A 16,578-nucleotide genomic window follows, 5' to 3' on the forward strand; every position below is an offset into this window, starting at 1 on the left:
TACATAGAGTTGCTGTAATGTTGAAGTGAGATAATCTATGGAAGAGTGTTGTGTACAGGGTCTGACATAATATTCTCTAAACAAGTGACTATTGATTAATAATGAGTGAATATTCTGAGGATACATTATCTAACCAGTACATACAAATATATGTACATACATACACACACACACACACACACACACACACACACACCCTTCCTAAGAAATATATGCTTTCGTTTTAAAAGGGAATTACTCATGAGATGAAAGTTTGGCCCCAAATGCTAATGAAGAAAAAATGAAAATTATGTATTTTAACAAAGAGGCAAGAACAAATGTTCAGGATACAAACACAGGAGATACTTCAATCTCTTCGAAAATAAACAATCATACGGCAATACCTCCTTTCTAGATGACAAGTTGCATATCCTAGGGATAGCTGTCCATTCATGCTCTTACTCACAGACACCAAGCAGGCAAATGCATGTGGAGACTCTCTACCTTCTCTTCCCACCAGATTTGTGGGAAGAAGCACCAAAGAAAAGGGCTGTCTCACAGATAACTCTGGCAAATGGAAGTAGGCTATTCAGCAAGTAAACAAAGGAGAATACTGAACACCCATTTTGTGCACGTGCCCTAGGTCATAATGAAGCCCATGTAAATATACCGTAAAACGCATGGGAATACAGCAGGAATTCATTATTCTAAATATGTCTAACTGAAGATATTTTTCAATAAACAAATGGCTCATTACTTTCTGTTACAGCAGCAACAAGGTAAACAAATGGTAAGATACAGGAAACCATTTCAAGGTCAGTCACTTCTAATCTAAAGGGTTTTTGCTTTAAAAAACCCCGATTTTTGGGGTGCCTTGGTGTCTCAGTTGGTTAAGTGTCTGACTTCGGCTCAGGTCACGATCTCATAGTTTGTGGGCTTGAGCTCTAGGCTGACAGCTCAGAGCGTGCAGCCTGCTTCAGATTCTGTGTCTCCCTTTCTCTCTGCCCGTCCCCAACCCAGACTCTCAAAAATGTTTATTCATTTTTTTATTAAATTAAAAAAAAAACCTTGATTTTTTTTACATATTGATTAAGCAAATGGATTTATCTGTTATATTGTATACCAATTCACTTTTAGAAAATGTTTTGTAAGAGACAAACATTTTCCTCTTCATTCTTTAGTACACTGACCTCCAAATTCACAGTGACAAATTTATATTCATTAAAAACAGAACGAAATGGAAAAAACAATGAGCTGTTGAAGTAATCCATCCGATCAATTCCCTCAATTCCTAGGCCCACTGGATCCTGTTCTTACCTAGTTTAACCTCTGCGTTCTCAGTCAGCAAGACATTTTGCCCTTTAATATCTCGATGAATCACTTTATGCTGGTGCAGATGACTCAGCCCCTGGAGTAACAGAGAGTTGACAAGGGTTAACAGGAACAGAAGCCAAGACGCAAATAAACTATTTGGGTTGTCAATGATCCAAACAAGACGTGAACTCACCCAGAGACATTTTTCATGATCATACTTGCATCTTTCATATGTGTATAGTGCTGTTCTAAACTAGGCAACTGATCAATCAATAGAAATTAAAATACAGCAGTCCTGGCCACGTGTGGTGCTGAAACAATGAACTGCTTGCATCTCGGCATTGATCTCGGGTAGCACGGACCCAAGCAGACAATGATGTGGTGCTGGAATGCACGAGTTTCGGCTGACGGTACGGAGAAAAGTGAGGACTGCCTGCATGTGCTGGTTTGTAACAGAATCTAGAGTCTCCTCCAGAAAACTAACCTGATTTAACTAAGTCCTCACTCTTTTTCTGAATCAGTATCTTGAATTCAAAAGGTAAGAGTTACATTATATCATATAATTTTAACTAAGCACAATGAAGCATTGCTCAGACCACACAAGAAATTTCCCATTGCTTTTAGCCTAAGTGGCTCACGTTAAAAAAAGAGAACAACAATTTCTCTTTCCTTTGTTTGGCACTCATGGCTGTCATCTTTAGTGCTTTATGATATTTATGACTTTGTGTTAATTATATGAAATAATTATTTGGTGACATCCAAACCTGATTGTGTTCCATTTCTCCATGAGTTACTCTCACTTTGGCTTCTCTGTGGTCTGAGTTCTAAAATCTACAGACTTGCTCTAAAATAGTGATATGCTTCTCAGATAAAGTATAACTTAAAATAATCTCAAATTGGAGTCTTAAAGCAAACTATGTTATGCTAACACTTGTTCCTTCAAGGTATTGTATACTCAGGTATTGCCATTTTATTATTTATAATTTTCTGTAGTTTTAATTTTCCTCCATAATGACAAAACCTTTGTATGAAAAATGAGGTTGACATAAAAATGCTAAATACCTGAATTGCTTTGTTGAAAAAACTCATCAGGAGAATTGGATGCTCAAAAAGATCCATGTGTATATTCAGGAATATCAGTAAACACAAACCATGAGAGTTTGAAGCACTGGTTTGGGTCCTAAAAAATCACCTTTCTAATCTAGTCAGTTCAGTGCAAGGTAGACACCAAGCAGATTAAAATGTATGGTTTTACAGCATTTTAACACCCCATGAATTTTTAAAAGAGGGACTGAAGTTCTCTTGGTCTCCTTGAAAGTGGTTAGAAGCAGGTAGCAGGTAACATCTCACACAAATGAGCCAAACACCATATTTAAGGACATCGTATAATGCATGGAGGGTTAGCTCTGAAACTTCTTGTGATTGAATGTCCTTCCAATGAGTCTCCCTATCTCAAATGCCAGTGCCTTTTGAGAGACTGTTTTGGAAGAAGGAAGAAAACAGTTTTCACACATTCTACCCAAGTACTGAGAAAGAAGCATCGGGTGATGATCCTGCTGTTTTCAGAACCCTGGAGAGCACATGGCCGATTCCCCAGGGTTCCCCATCTGGGGTTCCTCAGCAGCACAGAAAGCCCTGAAGATCCAACAAATTCTTGGCACCACTGGGTGGTCTCGATGACTAAATAACCCTTTGTGCTTTCTCTAAATGAGTAAAATTCTGAGTCAGAAATTCAAATGAAGTTGACAAAAAGGCACCTCAACCTCAATACTTGAAAATAATGTCACATTTGAAGGAGAGCAGCAGCCCTTATGTCCTTTTTCCCAGTCAAATCTTGTTTTGTATTCTTTTTGCCCAACCCAGGCTGTGGAGGGTTTATCCTAGGTTTGCATTTAAGAGATTTATTTTTTGTATATTTTACATTTATGTCTCTAACCCAGCTGGAATTAATTTTTTAATAGGATATAAAGGAGGTATCAAGCTGCATTTTTCACACGACTACTCAATTGACCAAGCTCTATTTACTGATAAGGGCACCCTTCCGCCATGTACTGCAGCACTTCCTTTGCCATAGATCAGAGGTCCATATGAAGTGTGTCTTTTCCTGGATGTTTCCCCTGTTTCTTTGGCCATCTGTGTATTTGTGTGATGATACCTCACTCTGCCTTATCTACTCAGTAGCTTTATAGTAAGTCTCAATAACTGGCACCGTAACTTGTCCAGCTTCGTTCTCTGCTTCAAGATTACCTTGGCTATTCTTGGCCCTTTGCATTTCCATATAATGTTTTAAAAATCAGCTTGTCATGGGATGCCTCGATGGCTCAGACAGTTGACCGTCTGACTCTTAATTTTGGCTCATGTCATGATTTCACGGTTCATGGTTTTGAGCCTCATGTTGGTCACTGCACTGACAGCTCAGACCTTCTTGGGATTCTCTCTCTCTGTTTCTCTCTCTCTCTCTTTCTGCTCCTTCCCCACTTGAACTCTCTCTCTCAATATAAATAAGTGTTAAAAAAAGTAAAGCTTGTAAATATCCAGATACACCTAAGGAAATTTTGATAGGGAATTCAATGAAACCATGGATCAAACTGGTAAGAAATAACATCTTTACAATATTCAATATTCTTATCTGTGAAATGGTATATGCTTCCATTTATTAAAGTCTTCTTTAATTTCTCTAATATTTTGTAGTTTCCAGTGTAGATAGAAGTCATTCACATCTTTTGAGAAGTTTATTTCTAAGTATTTGACTTTTATGCTATTATAAATGTTATTGTAAAAGTTTTCTCTTTTCTTTCTTTTCTTTCTTTCCTTCCTTCCTTCCTTCCTTCCTTCCTTCCTTCCTTCCTTCCTTCCTTTTGTTACCTAAGATGGTTTCAATTTTTTAATGTCTTTCACCCACTCACCTATCCATCCATTCACAGCACATAATCTGTCCCTCAAAAGTGTATCTTGGGCACATCACGAAAATAGTTTTAACTCTTATTCCCTTAGATTAAGAAGGCAGAGTTTATAAATAAATCATGATTGAGAAGCAGATCTAGTAATAATGCTCAGTGAACATACAATAGACTCCATATTAGTAGCAAGAGATAATTAAACTAGTCTGACTGACCTAAATCTGACCAATTACCTTCTTGAACTGAGCTCAGTATACATGACTCTATTGTCCAGATTGCCTGACTGATTAGTGGGCAAAACTGGACAAATAGACATAGTCTTATCTAGTTATTTTGATTTAAGTGACCACATCTCAGAGTTTTTTTCAGTCTAACTAGATTATAAATGCTGAAATGGTTAATGTGATACAATGTTTAAACTAGTGATAATCTTTCATAAATGGAAAACTCAAATGAGTAATCAAAATACCTCTAAAAAATTCATTTCCCAAGTGAGACCTTATCTCTTAAGATCTAAAATCAGATTTCTAATTGGAAACACCATTGGAAATGGTTAAGGAAAGTCAACAATGTTAACCCCCCAAATGGGAGTGCACATGGCCTGATCAGAATGGCTCCCACTTCCATTGCAGCAGACCAAAAAACCATCACTACTACCATCACTGTTAGAATAAACCTTTTAAAAGGTCTGCAATACTTTTTTGAATGTCAGTGGAAGGTTGGTACAAAGTTCAACACCTCCCAAGATACTCCATGTTGTCACTTACTCGTAAGATCTCCCTGCAGATATACGCGATCCACTCTTCCTTCAACGTGTTACCTTTTGTGTTCTTGATCAGGTCAGTGACAGAGCCAGCGCCACAAAACTCCATCACCAACTGGCAAAGGAAGCAAACATACCATTATTATAATTATACTTCACAGCTTCCACTGGGTTAAGAAAGCATAACTCATTCTAGTTGGCTGCTTTAGAATGCCATTTCTGTAAGGAATAAGGGATCATAAGACAATATGTAAAACATAAACATATATCTTAATTTCTTTCCAAAATGATGGAAAAGAAAGGTTATTTTTAATTTTCCAATCTGAAAATTATAGTTGGAAATTGAGGAAAATCTCCATATTCTAAGTATTTTTAAAAATGAGGGCAGATGTAGTTGAGAATATCTCTGTGTTTTTATCCAGCAATTGATCTCATCTTTCCTACAAAAGTGGATCATTCCCTGTCTGAAAGAGCTATGGTTTTCTAGGCAGTCCAGCGTTAGGACAATAAAGTGTACACTGTTTATGCTATTGGGTTTGTAAGTGGCACTGTAAGCTGTCAGAGTGGGGACTATCTGTTTTTAATTAACTTCAGCAAATGTTCCCAGGAGGTTCGACACATCAAATAAATTCAATAAACAATAAGCCTTAATTTAGCACCTTTCATCCAAAAAGCTTCAAGTTCTCTATAAATATAAACTCATTACAGCACTCAGCAACTTTATCGAATAGGCAGAAAATAATCCTCTCCCTTATTTAATGGAGAAATAGAGACTAGAAGAGGAAAAACAATCCATCTGATTTGATACTCATTTTCTAGGTTTAAGAAACATATCCATGTCCATATTCTCCCTTTTCTTAAAAATAAAAGAGGTCTTCAACAAATGTCATCTTATTAAGTACTTATATATATTTTAGTAATTATATGAAAAGAATTCAGAATAACTAGTGATCAATCTCTGACTAGACACTAGAAACAGAACTAAAATGGACCCATAATGAAATCACATTGATGGTTTTGGCTTTGTCCTAATGTATATTCCTAACATCAGCACCATGGTTGCCTAGTAGAAGCTCAATAAAACTCATGAAATGAGTTTCATGAATGAGTTTCCAGTGCTTCTTCTCACTTGTCTTATGATTCCATGAATGGCAGGAAATCCTACCATCTTCTCCAGACTGCCAAGGGAAGTAAAGAGACCCAATTGGAGTTTTTGTAAGGAAATTTGAGAAGCGCCACAGTAGCTCACACTGCAACCCAATAAGAGTTGTAAAGTTATCATATATGATAGCCAGGAAGCTATCGGGGACCACAAGGTCATGTTAGAAAGAATTCAAGAGTCAACTTGAAGAGATTCGCACAGGGATGGGATGATCTATTGTTACATCAATAAGAGTAACAACTGCAATGGCTTGAAACACATTAAATATGCTTAACTAAATGCATTAGTAAACAACCCTCAAAAAATATATATAACTGGCTCTGTCTTATTTTGAGACTGGTAAATAAAGGGAAAGAATCAAGAGTTTACAATGCCAATCACAGACAAGTTTTACCACTGGATAATTAAATAATTAAGAGGTATATCTTAAGAGGCAGTCCATGTAACAAATTAAGAGGACATATGAGAAATAGAATATTACTATTTTGTAGCCCCTAACTAAAGAATTTAAGCATTGATTATCAGTGGCTGCTAACATTAAAAAAATAAATAAATAAGTAAACAGGATTTGCCTCTTGATTAGAATAACAACATCACCGAAGAAGTAGCCTTGCCAAAAACAAACAACAGCAAACAAACAAACAAACAAAAACCCAGCATCTCATCAAGCATTTAGTTTCAACTACCAAATTACAAAAAATTCAGAGGACTGAGGAACATATTACCTCACAGGGATATAATCAAGAAAACCTAGAATAGGAAATTCCACAGGGCAAATGACCCATTTGCTTTAACAAATAAACTGCAGGAAGATAAAGAGGAGATGGAGGGGATATCTATAGACTTAAAAAATATTAAAAAGATATACCAACAATGTGCAAAGGATGCAACTGAGCTAAATATGAATTTTTTAAAAGCTGTTAAAATTGTTGAGGCAATGAAAGCTTTGAACACAGATGAGATATTTGATGATATTAAGGAAAGATGAGGGTTTTCTTAAAAGTGTGATATGTAAAAATAAAGTTCTTAGTTTTTGTGAAACATACTGAAATATTATGGATAAAATGATATGATGGTCTTTTCTATAAATGGTGCTGGGACAACTGAATATTCACATGTAAAAGAATGATGCGGAACCTTGACCTCATACCATACAAAAATTATCTCAAAATGGATCAAAGACCTAAATATATGAGCTAAAACTATAAAAATCCTGAGGAGAGAACGCAGGGGTAAATTTCCATTACTTTGGACTTGGTAATGATTTCTCAGCTATGGTAATGATTTCTCAGCTATGACAATAAAAGCACAAACAACAAAAGAAAACATAAGTAAGTTGGATTACATTAAAATTAAAAACTTCTGTGCATCAATGGATAAAGATAAGACAGTGAAAAGAAAACACCCAGAATGAGAAAAATATTTATAAATCATATATCCAATAAGAGTTTAGTATCCAGAATATATAAAGAACACTTAGAGATCAACAACAAAAATATAAACAACATAATTTAAAAATGGGCAAAACACTTGAATAGACATTTCTCCAAAGAAGATATACAAATAACCAGCAATCGCATGAAAAGGTGTTTATCATCAATAGTCATTAGAGAATTGCAAATCAAAATCACAGTAAGATAGCACTCTATACCCACTAGGATGGTTGTAATTTTTTTTAATAAGGCCGAAAATAACCAATGTTGGCAAGGATGTGAGAAATTGGATCTCTCATATACTGCTGGAGAGAATGTAAAATGTTGCAGTCACAAACAGTTTAATGGTTCCACACACATTAAGTTAACACAGAATTGCCATATGACCCAGTGATTCCAATTCTAGGTATATAGTCAAAAGAACTGAAAACAAGTATTCAAACAAAAACTTGCATCTGAATGTCCAAGGCAGCACTATTCACAATAGACAAAAGGTGGAAGCAACTAAAATGTCCCCCATTGGATAAATAAACAAAATGTGGTATATCCCTATAATAGAGTATTATTCTGCTATGAAAAGGAATGAAGTACTGATGCCTGATACATCATGGTTGAATCTTGAAAACATTATACTAATTGAGAGAAGGACCAAAAAAGCTCTATACTGTATAAACTCATCTCGATGAAATATCCAAAATAGGCAAATTCATAGAAATGGAAAACAGATTACTGGTTGCCAATGGTCTCCTTCTGGAGTGATGAAAAAGTTCTGGAACTAGCTAGGGTAATGGTACTATGTGGTAAAGAACTATGTACCTAATGCCATTAAATTATATATTTTAAAATGGTTAAAATGCTAAATTTTATGTTATATGTTTTTTATCAGAACTTAGAAAAAGAAATAATGACAAGATATGTTTCAAAATAATAGTAGAGGGGAAGAAGTGGGTAAGCATATGGATGGGGCAGAATTGGCCAGTGACTGATGGCTTGGGGACTAGTGGGCACATCAGTGTCCATTATATTGTTCTCTTTACTCTTGTGTATTTGGGGGATTCTCTATAATACAAAATTAAAGAAAAATCCCACTCTGTAGCAAACCATGGTTCAATGGTAGCAGGACAGACCAAAGACACATCCCTGGGTTGAAAGAAAATATCTTCTCAAGGGAGCAGAATATGTTTGTGCCCCCTGCTCTTCTCAAATCTTATTTGAGAAAAACACAGTGACCAGATCTCCTACAAATGCCTCCATTTCTCCTATATCAGCAGGAGAAAATGTCCCACCATTGAGCTCTATTAGGCCACAAGATTATAGTTCCCAAGGAAAGCAGTGGAAGCCCAGTGACTCTAGACTTTTAAAATTAGATTGGACAAAATACTTTCAAATATTCAGTAGGAAACAATCCTGCTCTAGCCAGGCACTAATGTCAGTGATTTCTATAATTTGCTTCTCTATTCAGCTCCAGCTGAAGGCTGCTAAATTCTTTTCATCTCACTATGGAATGAAATGATTGTTAAATTATGTAATGGGATTTTTTTTTTTCAAAAAAAGAGAAAGAAAGGAAGAAACCAGCATTTGCTAGCAACTAGTTCCTGCAGTCACACAGTGACACTGATAATTAGTGCCACCACGCAGCAGGGACCCTCCCTCACCACAAGTAACCTCATCACATCAATAAACAGAAACAGGGCTCAACATGCCAACCCCAGCAGCAATAAGTCAATAACTTCACATCTTACAAGCAAGAAATAATGGATCATTAATATTTTCCCCAGAAGAAAGTTCTTGAAGAGTTGACACTGGGGCAACAATACTTGCTAACATTCACTGAGAATTTGCCATGTGCCAGATGCTGGGCGTGGTGATTTGCAGCTACTGATTCATGAATCCTCTATCCCCTCAATTCCCTTTTCCTTATTCACTTGGAAATGAAGCTTAGCAATGGTCTGCAGCCTTGTCCGTGGTATATTTACTCATTAAGTAAGTAGAGGGGGTTGAAAGAATGGTGCTCTGTCAAGTACTAGTTATGTGACCCTGAACATGTAGGTTCTTTAGCCACCCTGGGCTTAGCACCCCCCCCCCACTATAAAATACAACGTAACGTAATGTAAACGTAATGTAACGTAATGTAACATAACATAAAATGTTTGATGTGAACATTAAGTGTGCTTATGAGTGTAAAACTCTTGGCAGCCCCAAATCTTAAACTGTATCTATTACTTTTCATCTGTTGGTGGGTTTGCATTTTTTTTTTTAAGCAACCAGCTTGGAAGATCAATAGCTTCCCAAGATCCACTTCACCTTCCAAATGGCTGAGAGGGCATTGGGCACATGCATTTCTATAACCCCTATTAATAAAAGAGTACAAAGAACATAGTTTTTTTTTTAAAGCTTGTGTTACATGGCAAGAAAAAGCAGTGGTGTAATCCAGGATGTTGTATCTTTTTATTTGAGGCTGAAGAGGTAGAGAGAGAGAGAGGTTTAGAAGGAATGGTACATTTGAACTGCTCATTCCACACCACCTAAATGACTGAGTCAGAAAACAGGATACACCTATGTGTCACTTGGGAAAAGAAAAGGAAGATTGGGTTGAAGGGGAGAACAGAGCCAAGCTCAGGCAGGAGGAGTTTGGGCCTGGACCTAGAACCATGTCACTGAGTAGATATTTAAGAAACAATATAATGTACTGGACCCAATTAAGAGGGAAAGGGCTGCCTGGATGATCTGGACACAGCTGTCATTGCCATCAACATCAAAAAGGTTAATTCTTAAAAATAAGAGATTTTTGAAAGTGTTAATTTTTGAGAGAGAGAGAGAGACAGTGTGAATGGGGGGAGGGGCAGAGAGAGGGAGACCCAGAATCTGAAGCAGGCTCCAGGCTCTGACTCATCAGCACAGAGCCCGACGCGGGGCTGGAACCCATGAGCCATGAGACCATGACCTGAGCTGAAGTTGGACATTCAACCGACTGAGCCACCCAGATGCCCCTAAAGAAAAAAAGTTCTAACATATGTCACAACTTACATGGTTGTTTGTCATGTATTTTTGTCAGCTGTCTTATATTTCTGACCAGCAAGATGTCTTTTCTTAGAGGTTGTGAGGGGAGGGGGCACTTATTATGCCCCCCTCTGCCTTCCCCTCTCCAGGACAATATTTAAGCCAAAGGTCTTCCGCCTCAGCTGAGCCCAGAAGGAATTTCAGAAGCACTGCCTGAGCCAGCCCTGAGCTCATCTCATCTGGAGGGGCTTTCAGTATGGAGTCATCTGCTGCAGTCACTTCTAACCTGCACTTTCCAACCCTAATCACCTCTGAAATACTTTTAAAAGGTTTATCCTCAGAACCACCTTAAGAAGCTTAGGATGATTTCCGGGACCCTATAGTATTCACTGGTCTACTAGTTAACTGGTTTTAAGTTCCTGTAATAAGAAACAATGCCTTATGACATGTTAAAATTGCCGCCACTAGCCCCAAGTACGTTAACTTGTCCTCCTCCAAATGTCATTAGTCAGTCACTCACAAGAACTAATAGATCCCTTCTCTTTTACAGTAAAAGGAGGAGCAAGGGTTGTGGGAGAGGAAGAGGAGGGAGCAGGATGCTGAAGGTCTATCTAAAATGAGAGAAGTTCTAGGGCACCTGGATGACTCAGTCAGTTAAGCATCTGACTCTTGGTTTTGGCTCAGGTCAGGATCTCACAGTTTGTGAGTTGAAGCCCCGCATGAGGCTCTGTACTGACAGTGTGGAGCCTGACTGGGATTCTGCCACTCTCTCGGTCTCTGTCTCTGTCTCTCTCTCAAAACAAATAAATAAACTTTAAAAAAAGAATTACAATGAGAGAAGTCTGTATGGAGCAATTGAAGGAGCGTTCTAAGAAAAGGGTAGGAAAGATAAACATCCAAGAATTCATAGCTCTGCAGAGGATCAGACTCTTGACCTTGAAGGTCCAGAAACATCAGCAAGGCACAGGATATTTTTATCATGTGTGGCTGGGAATAGCCACAGATCTCATCTGCATGATTTATGAAGGTGTAAACAAAACCAGTACTTTGTTACAGAATGCTGTCTCATTTGCCAGAGGTAGTTTAAAGTCCCACAATATAAAATACATGTGTATACAGTACAAACATCGGTAGGTATATGTATAAACACATTTACCATTGAAGACAACTTATGTAAAGGTAAAGTAAAACTGGTGGGAATTTCAAATTTAGAAATGCATTCATTTTTAAACTAGCATGTATTTGAAAAGAAAAAATTCCTTTAGCTTCTACATTATCTATTTAGACTTCAGGACAAGTGCTTGAACTACAAATTCCGTTTTCCAAAGATAAAAAATTGAGTCCCAAGGATGTGAGGTCTCCCAAACTTGGCCAATATAGTTTCTGGATAATGAACAAATGTGTATCTCGAGAATGACAATGTCAGTTTGACTATACGGAGCCAGCTGTACTTTTAGCTACAAGAAGCCTGTATAAAGGACAGGTCCACTACAAGGGCTCAGTGGTCACCATGTCTATGGAGAGAGAGCCTCAGAGTAGGCACGGAAGCTCAGGAAATGAGTGAAGTTCATTGCATCTTGTATTTGGTTTCTGGTGCTCGATTTTCTCAGTATGTATGCAAGCTCTGCTGGGGAATTTTCCTTGTTAGGAGTAAATCATTACATGTCCATTCTGGGCAGGGATCTTCTCACAGAAACTAACCTTATTAAGGCTGTAAGAAATGCTCAATTCTGCTGGTCAGAAAGTTACAGTCAAATATAAGAATGTGGGGCGGGAGATGAGAAAACAAGCTATCAGACAAGCAAAAATAGGAAAAGAAAAGAAAATACTAGCTTCAGAAGACTTATGATTAAGCAACTTGATAGTTGGAAGATTTTGAGAAGCGCAACTTAAATGGGACACGGACTTTGGTTCAGAATTTATCTAGAACAGGAACCAGAAAGTTTGTTTAGACCAGTGGCAGAATCACTGTGGGGACACATAAGTCTTCCTTTTGCTAAGGTGAAAAGAAGTTTAAGCACAATTCAAATGAAATTCATTGGGATAAAAGAAGAAATCATTTGTACATTCTTGTCACAGAATCACCCATCAGTTCATAAAAATGGCTCTTTTAGGGGCACCTGGGTGGCTTAGTCAGTTAAAGCATTCGACTTTCGCTTAGGTCATGATCTCGCGGTTCGTGGGTTCGAGCCCTGCGTCGGGCTCTGTGCTGACTGCCAGCTCAGAGCCTGGAGCCTATTTCAGAGTCTGTATCTCCCTCTCTTTCTGACCCTCCCCTGCTCATGCTGTCTCTCTCTCCCCTAGAAATAAATAAAAATATTTAAAAAAATGGCTCTTTTAAAAAGAGCTGAACTCGGGCCCTGTTGCAGAGTATTAAATTAGGTATGACTTTCACTCTGTGTTTGTACCTAAGTAACATATCTCTACCGGTCATGCAATAAGGCAACTCTGAGACTGGAAGCCTGGTTACAATCACTCCTCCTAATATTTTAGGCACTCCTTCTATAATTACCAAAGTTAGCCTTTCAAGAATTTCTACTCACAAATAATAAGATGCAATCACTTCTCCAGACAAATGACGTAGGCTCTATATATATGAAGAAGGGAGTTCTTTAGTTACACAATTGACAAATACTGATTAAAACAATACAAAAAGGAAAGAAAAGAAAAAGAAAGCCTGATGTCTGATGCATAGAACTCAAAAAGGAGAAATTTTAATTGTTCAAAAGACTCAGCTACACGTGGCTGAATTTTTAACAACGCAGCATTTCATGTTTACATCTTAAAACAACCAAAAATGTCAGTGGGCATGATCTTTCTGCCAGACAAGATGCTACAGCAAACTATTGCAGACCTAGGTTTGGGGGCTATGGTCAAATCACTGCAGATTCTAGAAAGGATCTCTCACTGGTTCATCTCAGTATCTCATTTGCAGATGATCTTATAGAGGAGCTGGACAAGTAACGTCAATATGTGAGGTTTAGTGTGTCTGGAAGACACCCTGGGAGTGGCGGCATTTCTGGTACAAATTGGAGCAGGTGTGTGCTCCCCAAACAGCTGTTACACACTGCTGCTACTGGAGGTTTCAGACCCAGCATTTACAAATCATCCTAGTTTTCAAAACTTTCAAAGGAATCCAGACTTTTGCATGAAACTGATTTTTTTTTAATGTTGGCATAACTAAAACACCACCACCTTATGTAAATCAAACGAAATACATTCACCCGGACGGTACTTAGCCTCTGGGCTGCGAGTTTGAAAACCCAGACCTATTACTCTAAAGTTACCTTTTTTATATGGAAGAAACCAGATGCCAGATGCTGCCTTGCCAATACTAGAACCCAGGTCTCTGGATTCCAGATCAGGTTTTGGCCCATTGCTGCCTTGCTTGCCCCCACACCCCCCAGTGCATACATAGTTTCTTACCTCTTAGCTCTGCAAGGCTACACTGCTGCAATCTAATGAATGGCTTATTGAGACAATTCAACACAGTAATCTGCTATCTTACTTGGTCACCCTACATTTTGGAAGCTCATCAGAAATTTATTGCTTTTGAGGCACCTGGGTGGCTCAGTCAGTTAAGCATCCGACTTCAGCTCAGATCATGATCTCACAGTTAGTGAGTTTGGACCCCGAGTTCAAGCCCAGAGCGCGCTGACAGCGCAAAACCTGCCAAGATCCTGTCTCCCTTTTTCTCTGCCCCTCCCTTTCCGTCTCTCTATCTCCTCAAAACTAAATATTANTTGACAGCGCAAAACCTGCCAAGATCCTCTGTCTCCCTTTTTCTCTGCCCCTCCCTTTCCGTCTCTCTATCTCCTCAAAACTAAATATTATCTTTTCAAAAAAGAAATTTATTGGGACGCCTGGGTGGCTTAGTCAGTTAAGCGTCCGACTTTCGCTTAGGTCATGATCTCGCAGTTCGTGGGTTCGAGCCCCGCGTCGGGCTCTGTGCTGACTGCCAGCTCAGAGCCTGGAGCCTGTTTCAGTCTGTGACTCCCTCTCTCTCTGACCCTCCCCTGCTCACGCGCTCTCTCTCTCTCTCTCTCCCCCCTAGAAATAAAAAAAAAAGAAATTTATTGTTTTTATAATATACTCTAGTCCTGTGGTTGTGGTAGTATGAGAAGAGACAGTATGATTTTGTTTTCCAGTGTTAGAGAAATTAGTACCCCTAATGGACAGTACTTGTCCCTCAGTCTGAGTGCCTGAATGGCATGCAGCAAAATGGAGAGCTTCTCACCACTGAGATGAGAAGGAATGAGACAGCAGTGCTGTGTGACAGAGCTTGCTTGTTTCCAAGAGATCAGAATCTTTATTGAAAGAGCTCCCTTTTTTGATTTCCGGTTCAGGCCCTGAGCGGTTGATAAAGGAGAATTACTTAGCCATTATCAGAAGTAGTTGTATTTCCGCAAAGAGCTGGTCCTAAACAAGAGTTTATCTCTACGACAAGACTGATAGAATTCGCACAGATTATAATTCAATCAGACACCTAAAACAGCACATGTGTTGGCTGGTAAGATATGTGCAAAACCTTCAGCCACAACAAAAGAAATAACCGGGGAGTATTTCCTATAGTCTGAATACTGGGAATTCATGATAGAAAGTGCTGCTTTTGGGACACCTGGGTGGCTCAGTCAGTGCAGCACCCAACTCTTGATTTTGGCTCAGGTCGTGATCTCACAGTTCATGAGTTGAAACCCTGTGGGCTCTGTGCTGACAGCATGGAGCCTACTTGGGATTCTCTCTCACTACCCCTCCCCCACTCACATTTGTGCTCTCTCTCTCTCTCTCAAAAAAAAATGTGCTGCCTTTGGTTGCTACAGGTAATGTCTCTATATAATTCACAATAACACTTTTATATAAATGTAATCCTAACAGAATGCCATTAGTCCAAAGAGTCAACTATCTGTGACCTTTGCAATTGTTTGCTAAAACATTCCCGAAAGCTTTAAGGTACTCTTCAAAGCATATTTCTTAGACTTCACATCAGTCTTATTAGTAGCTAACTGATCCTGCTACCCTCTTTGAAAATTGGGAACTGAGGAATGAAGGTTAAAGGTGAAGTCAAAATAATTTAAACCCGAAGCTTCAATCCTATTTGGAACACCAACTTTTGATATGAATTATTTTTTACAACTTAAAACATAGAATGTAAGACTCAAGGGCTTGATTCTAGTATCAGAGAACTTGGGGTTAGCCAAGTTCATCACTCACCAGCAGTGAGACCTGGGGCAAATTTCTTAACTTCCCTGAGCTACATTTCCTTACCTGTAAAGTAGGGATAATGATAGATCTAATTTGTAGAGTAGTTGTAAAGATCTAAGGAAATACTATGATAATGCAAAACAAAAACCCCAAATCATTTGGCACATGAGAAGCAAGCAGTAAATATTACCTGCCACTGTTATTATTAACACATAAAGGCTCAAACTCAGTGAGTCGGAGGCCTTGGAATAATGACACACGATCATATCCTATAACCAAGTTCCCACCAATATCGTACTCTGGTATTAATTTCCCATTATGTTTCTATTCTGCCTTTTCTTTTTCAAGTTCCCCCTGTGTTCGTTACCAAAGAGAAAGAGCACAACTAGAAAAGGAAGGTGCCCTCATTCTCGTGAGCATTTCATGGCATTGCATGTTTTTTAAATTTTTTTTAATGTTTTATTTATTTCTGAGAGAGAGACAGTGTGAGCAGGGGAGGGTCAGAGAGAGAGGGAGACACAGAATCTGAAGCAGGCTCCAGGCTTTGAGCTAGCTGTCAGCACAGAGCCTGTTGCGGGGCTCGAACCCACGGACTGTGAGATCATGAACAGAGCCACCCAGGTGCCACATGGCTTGGTATTTTTATCCCCAGTGACAAAGAAGCTAATGGATGATTGCTAGTGGGGACAGTCCATGCTAGGCTCTCTGTCTTCCAAGCAGAATGCGGGGCCTGTGATGTTTAGTTGCAGGGGGGCAAATGGAACGAGAAGGCCCAGGTCCTCCCCTGGGGCCTGGGTTTGGGAGTGATCACTACTTACAGATCTC

At 38.7% G+C, this 16,578-nt stretch overlaps 1 protein-coding gene across 1 annotated transcript in view; it reads right to left on the reverse strand.

Annotated features, from left to right (window-relative positions):
• Window positions 1-16,578, reverse strand: part of TNIK (TRAF2 and NCK interacting kinase) — a 396,954-nt gene that overhangs the window by 133,003 nt on the left and 247,373 nt on the right. The window contains exons 5-6 of the mRNA XM_077763673.1: window positions 4,961-5,071; window positions 1,297-1,387 (exon numbers count right to left, since the gene is read on the reverse strand). Of these exons, the coding sequence (XP_077619799.1) occupies window positions 1,297-1,387; window positions 4,961-5,071 (202 nt within the window). The remainder of the gene's footprint in view (window positions 1-1,296; window positions 1,388-4,960; window positions 5,072-16,578) is intronic.

Source organism: Crocuta crocuta, unplaced genomic scaffold, assembly GCF_008692635.1.
Source record: "Crocuta crocuta isolate KB4526 unplaced genomic scaffold, BGI_CrCroc_1.0 scaffold433, whole genome shotgun sequence".
NCBI lineage: Eukaryota > Metazoa > Chordata > Mammalia > Carnivora > Hyaenidae > Crocuta > Crocuta crocuta.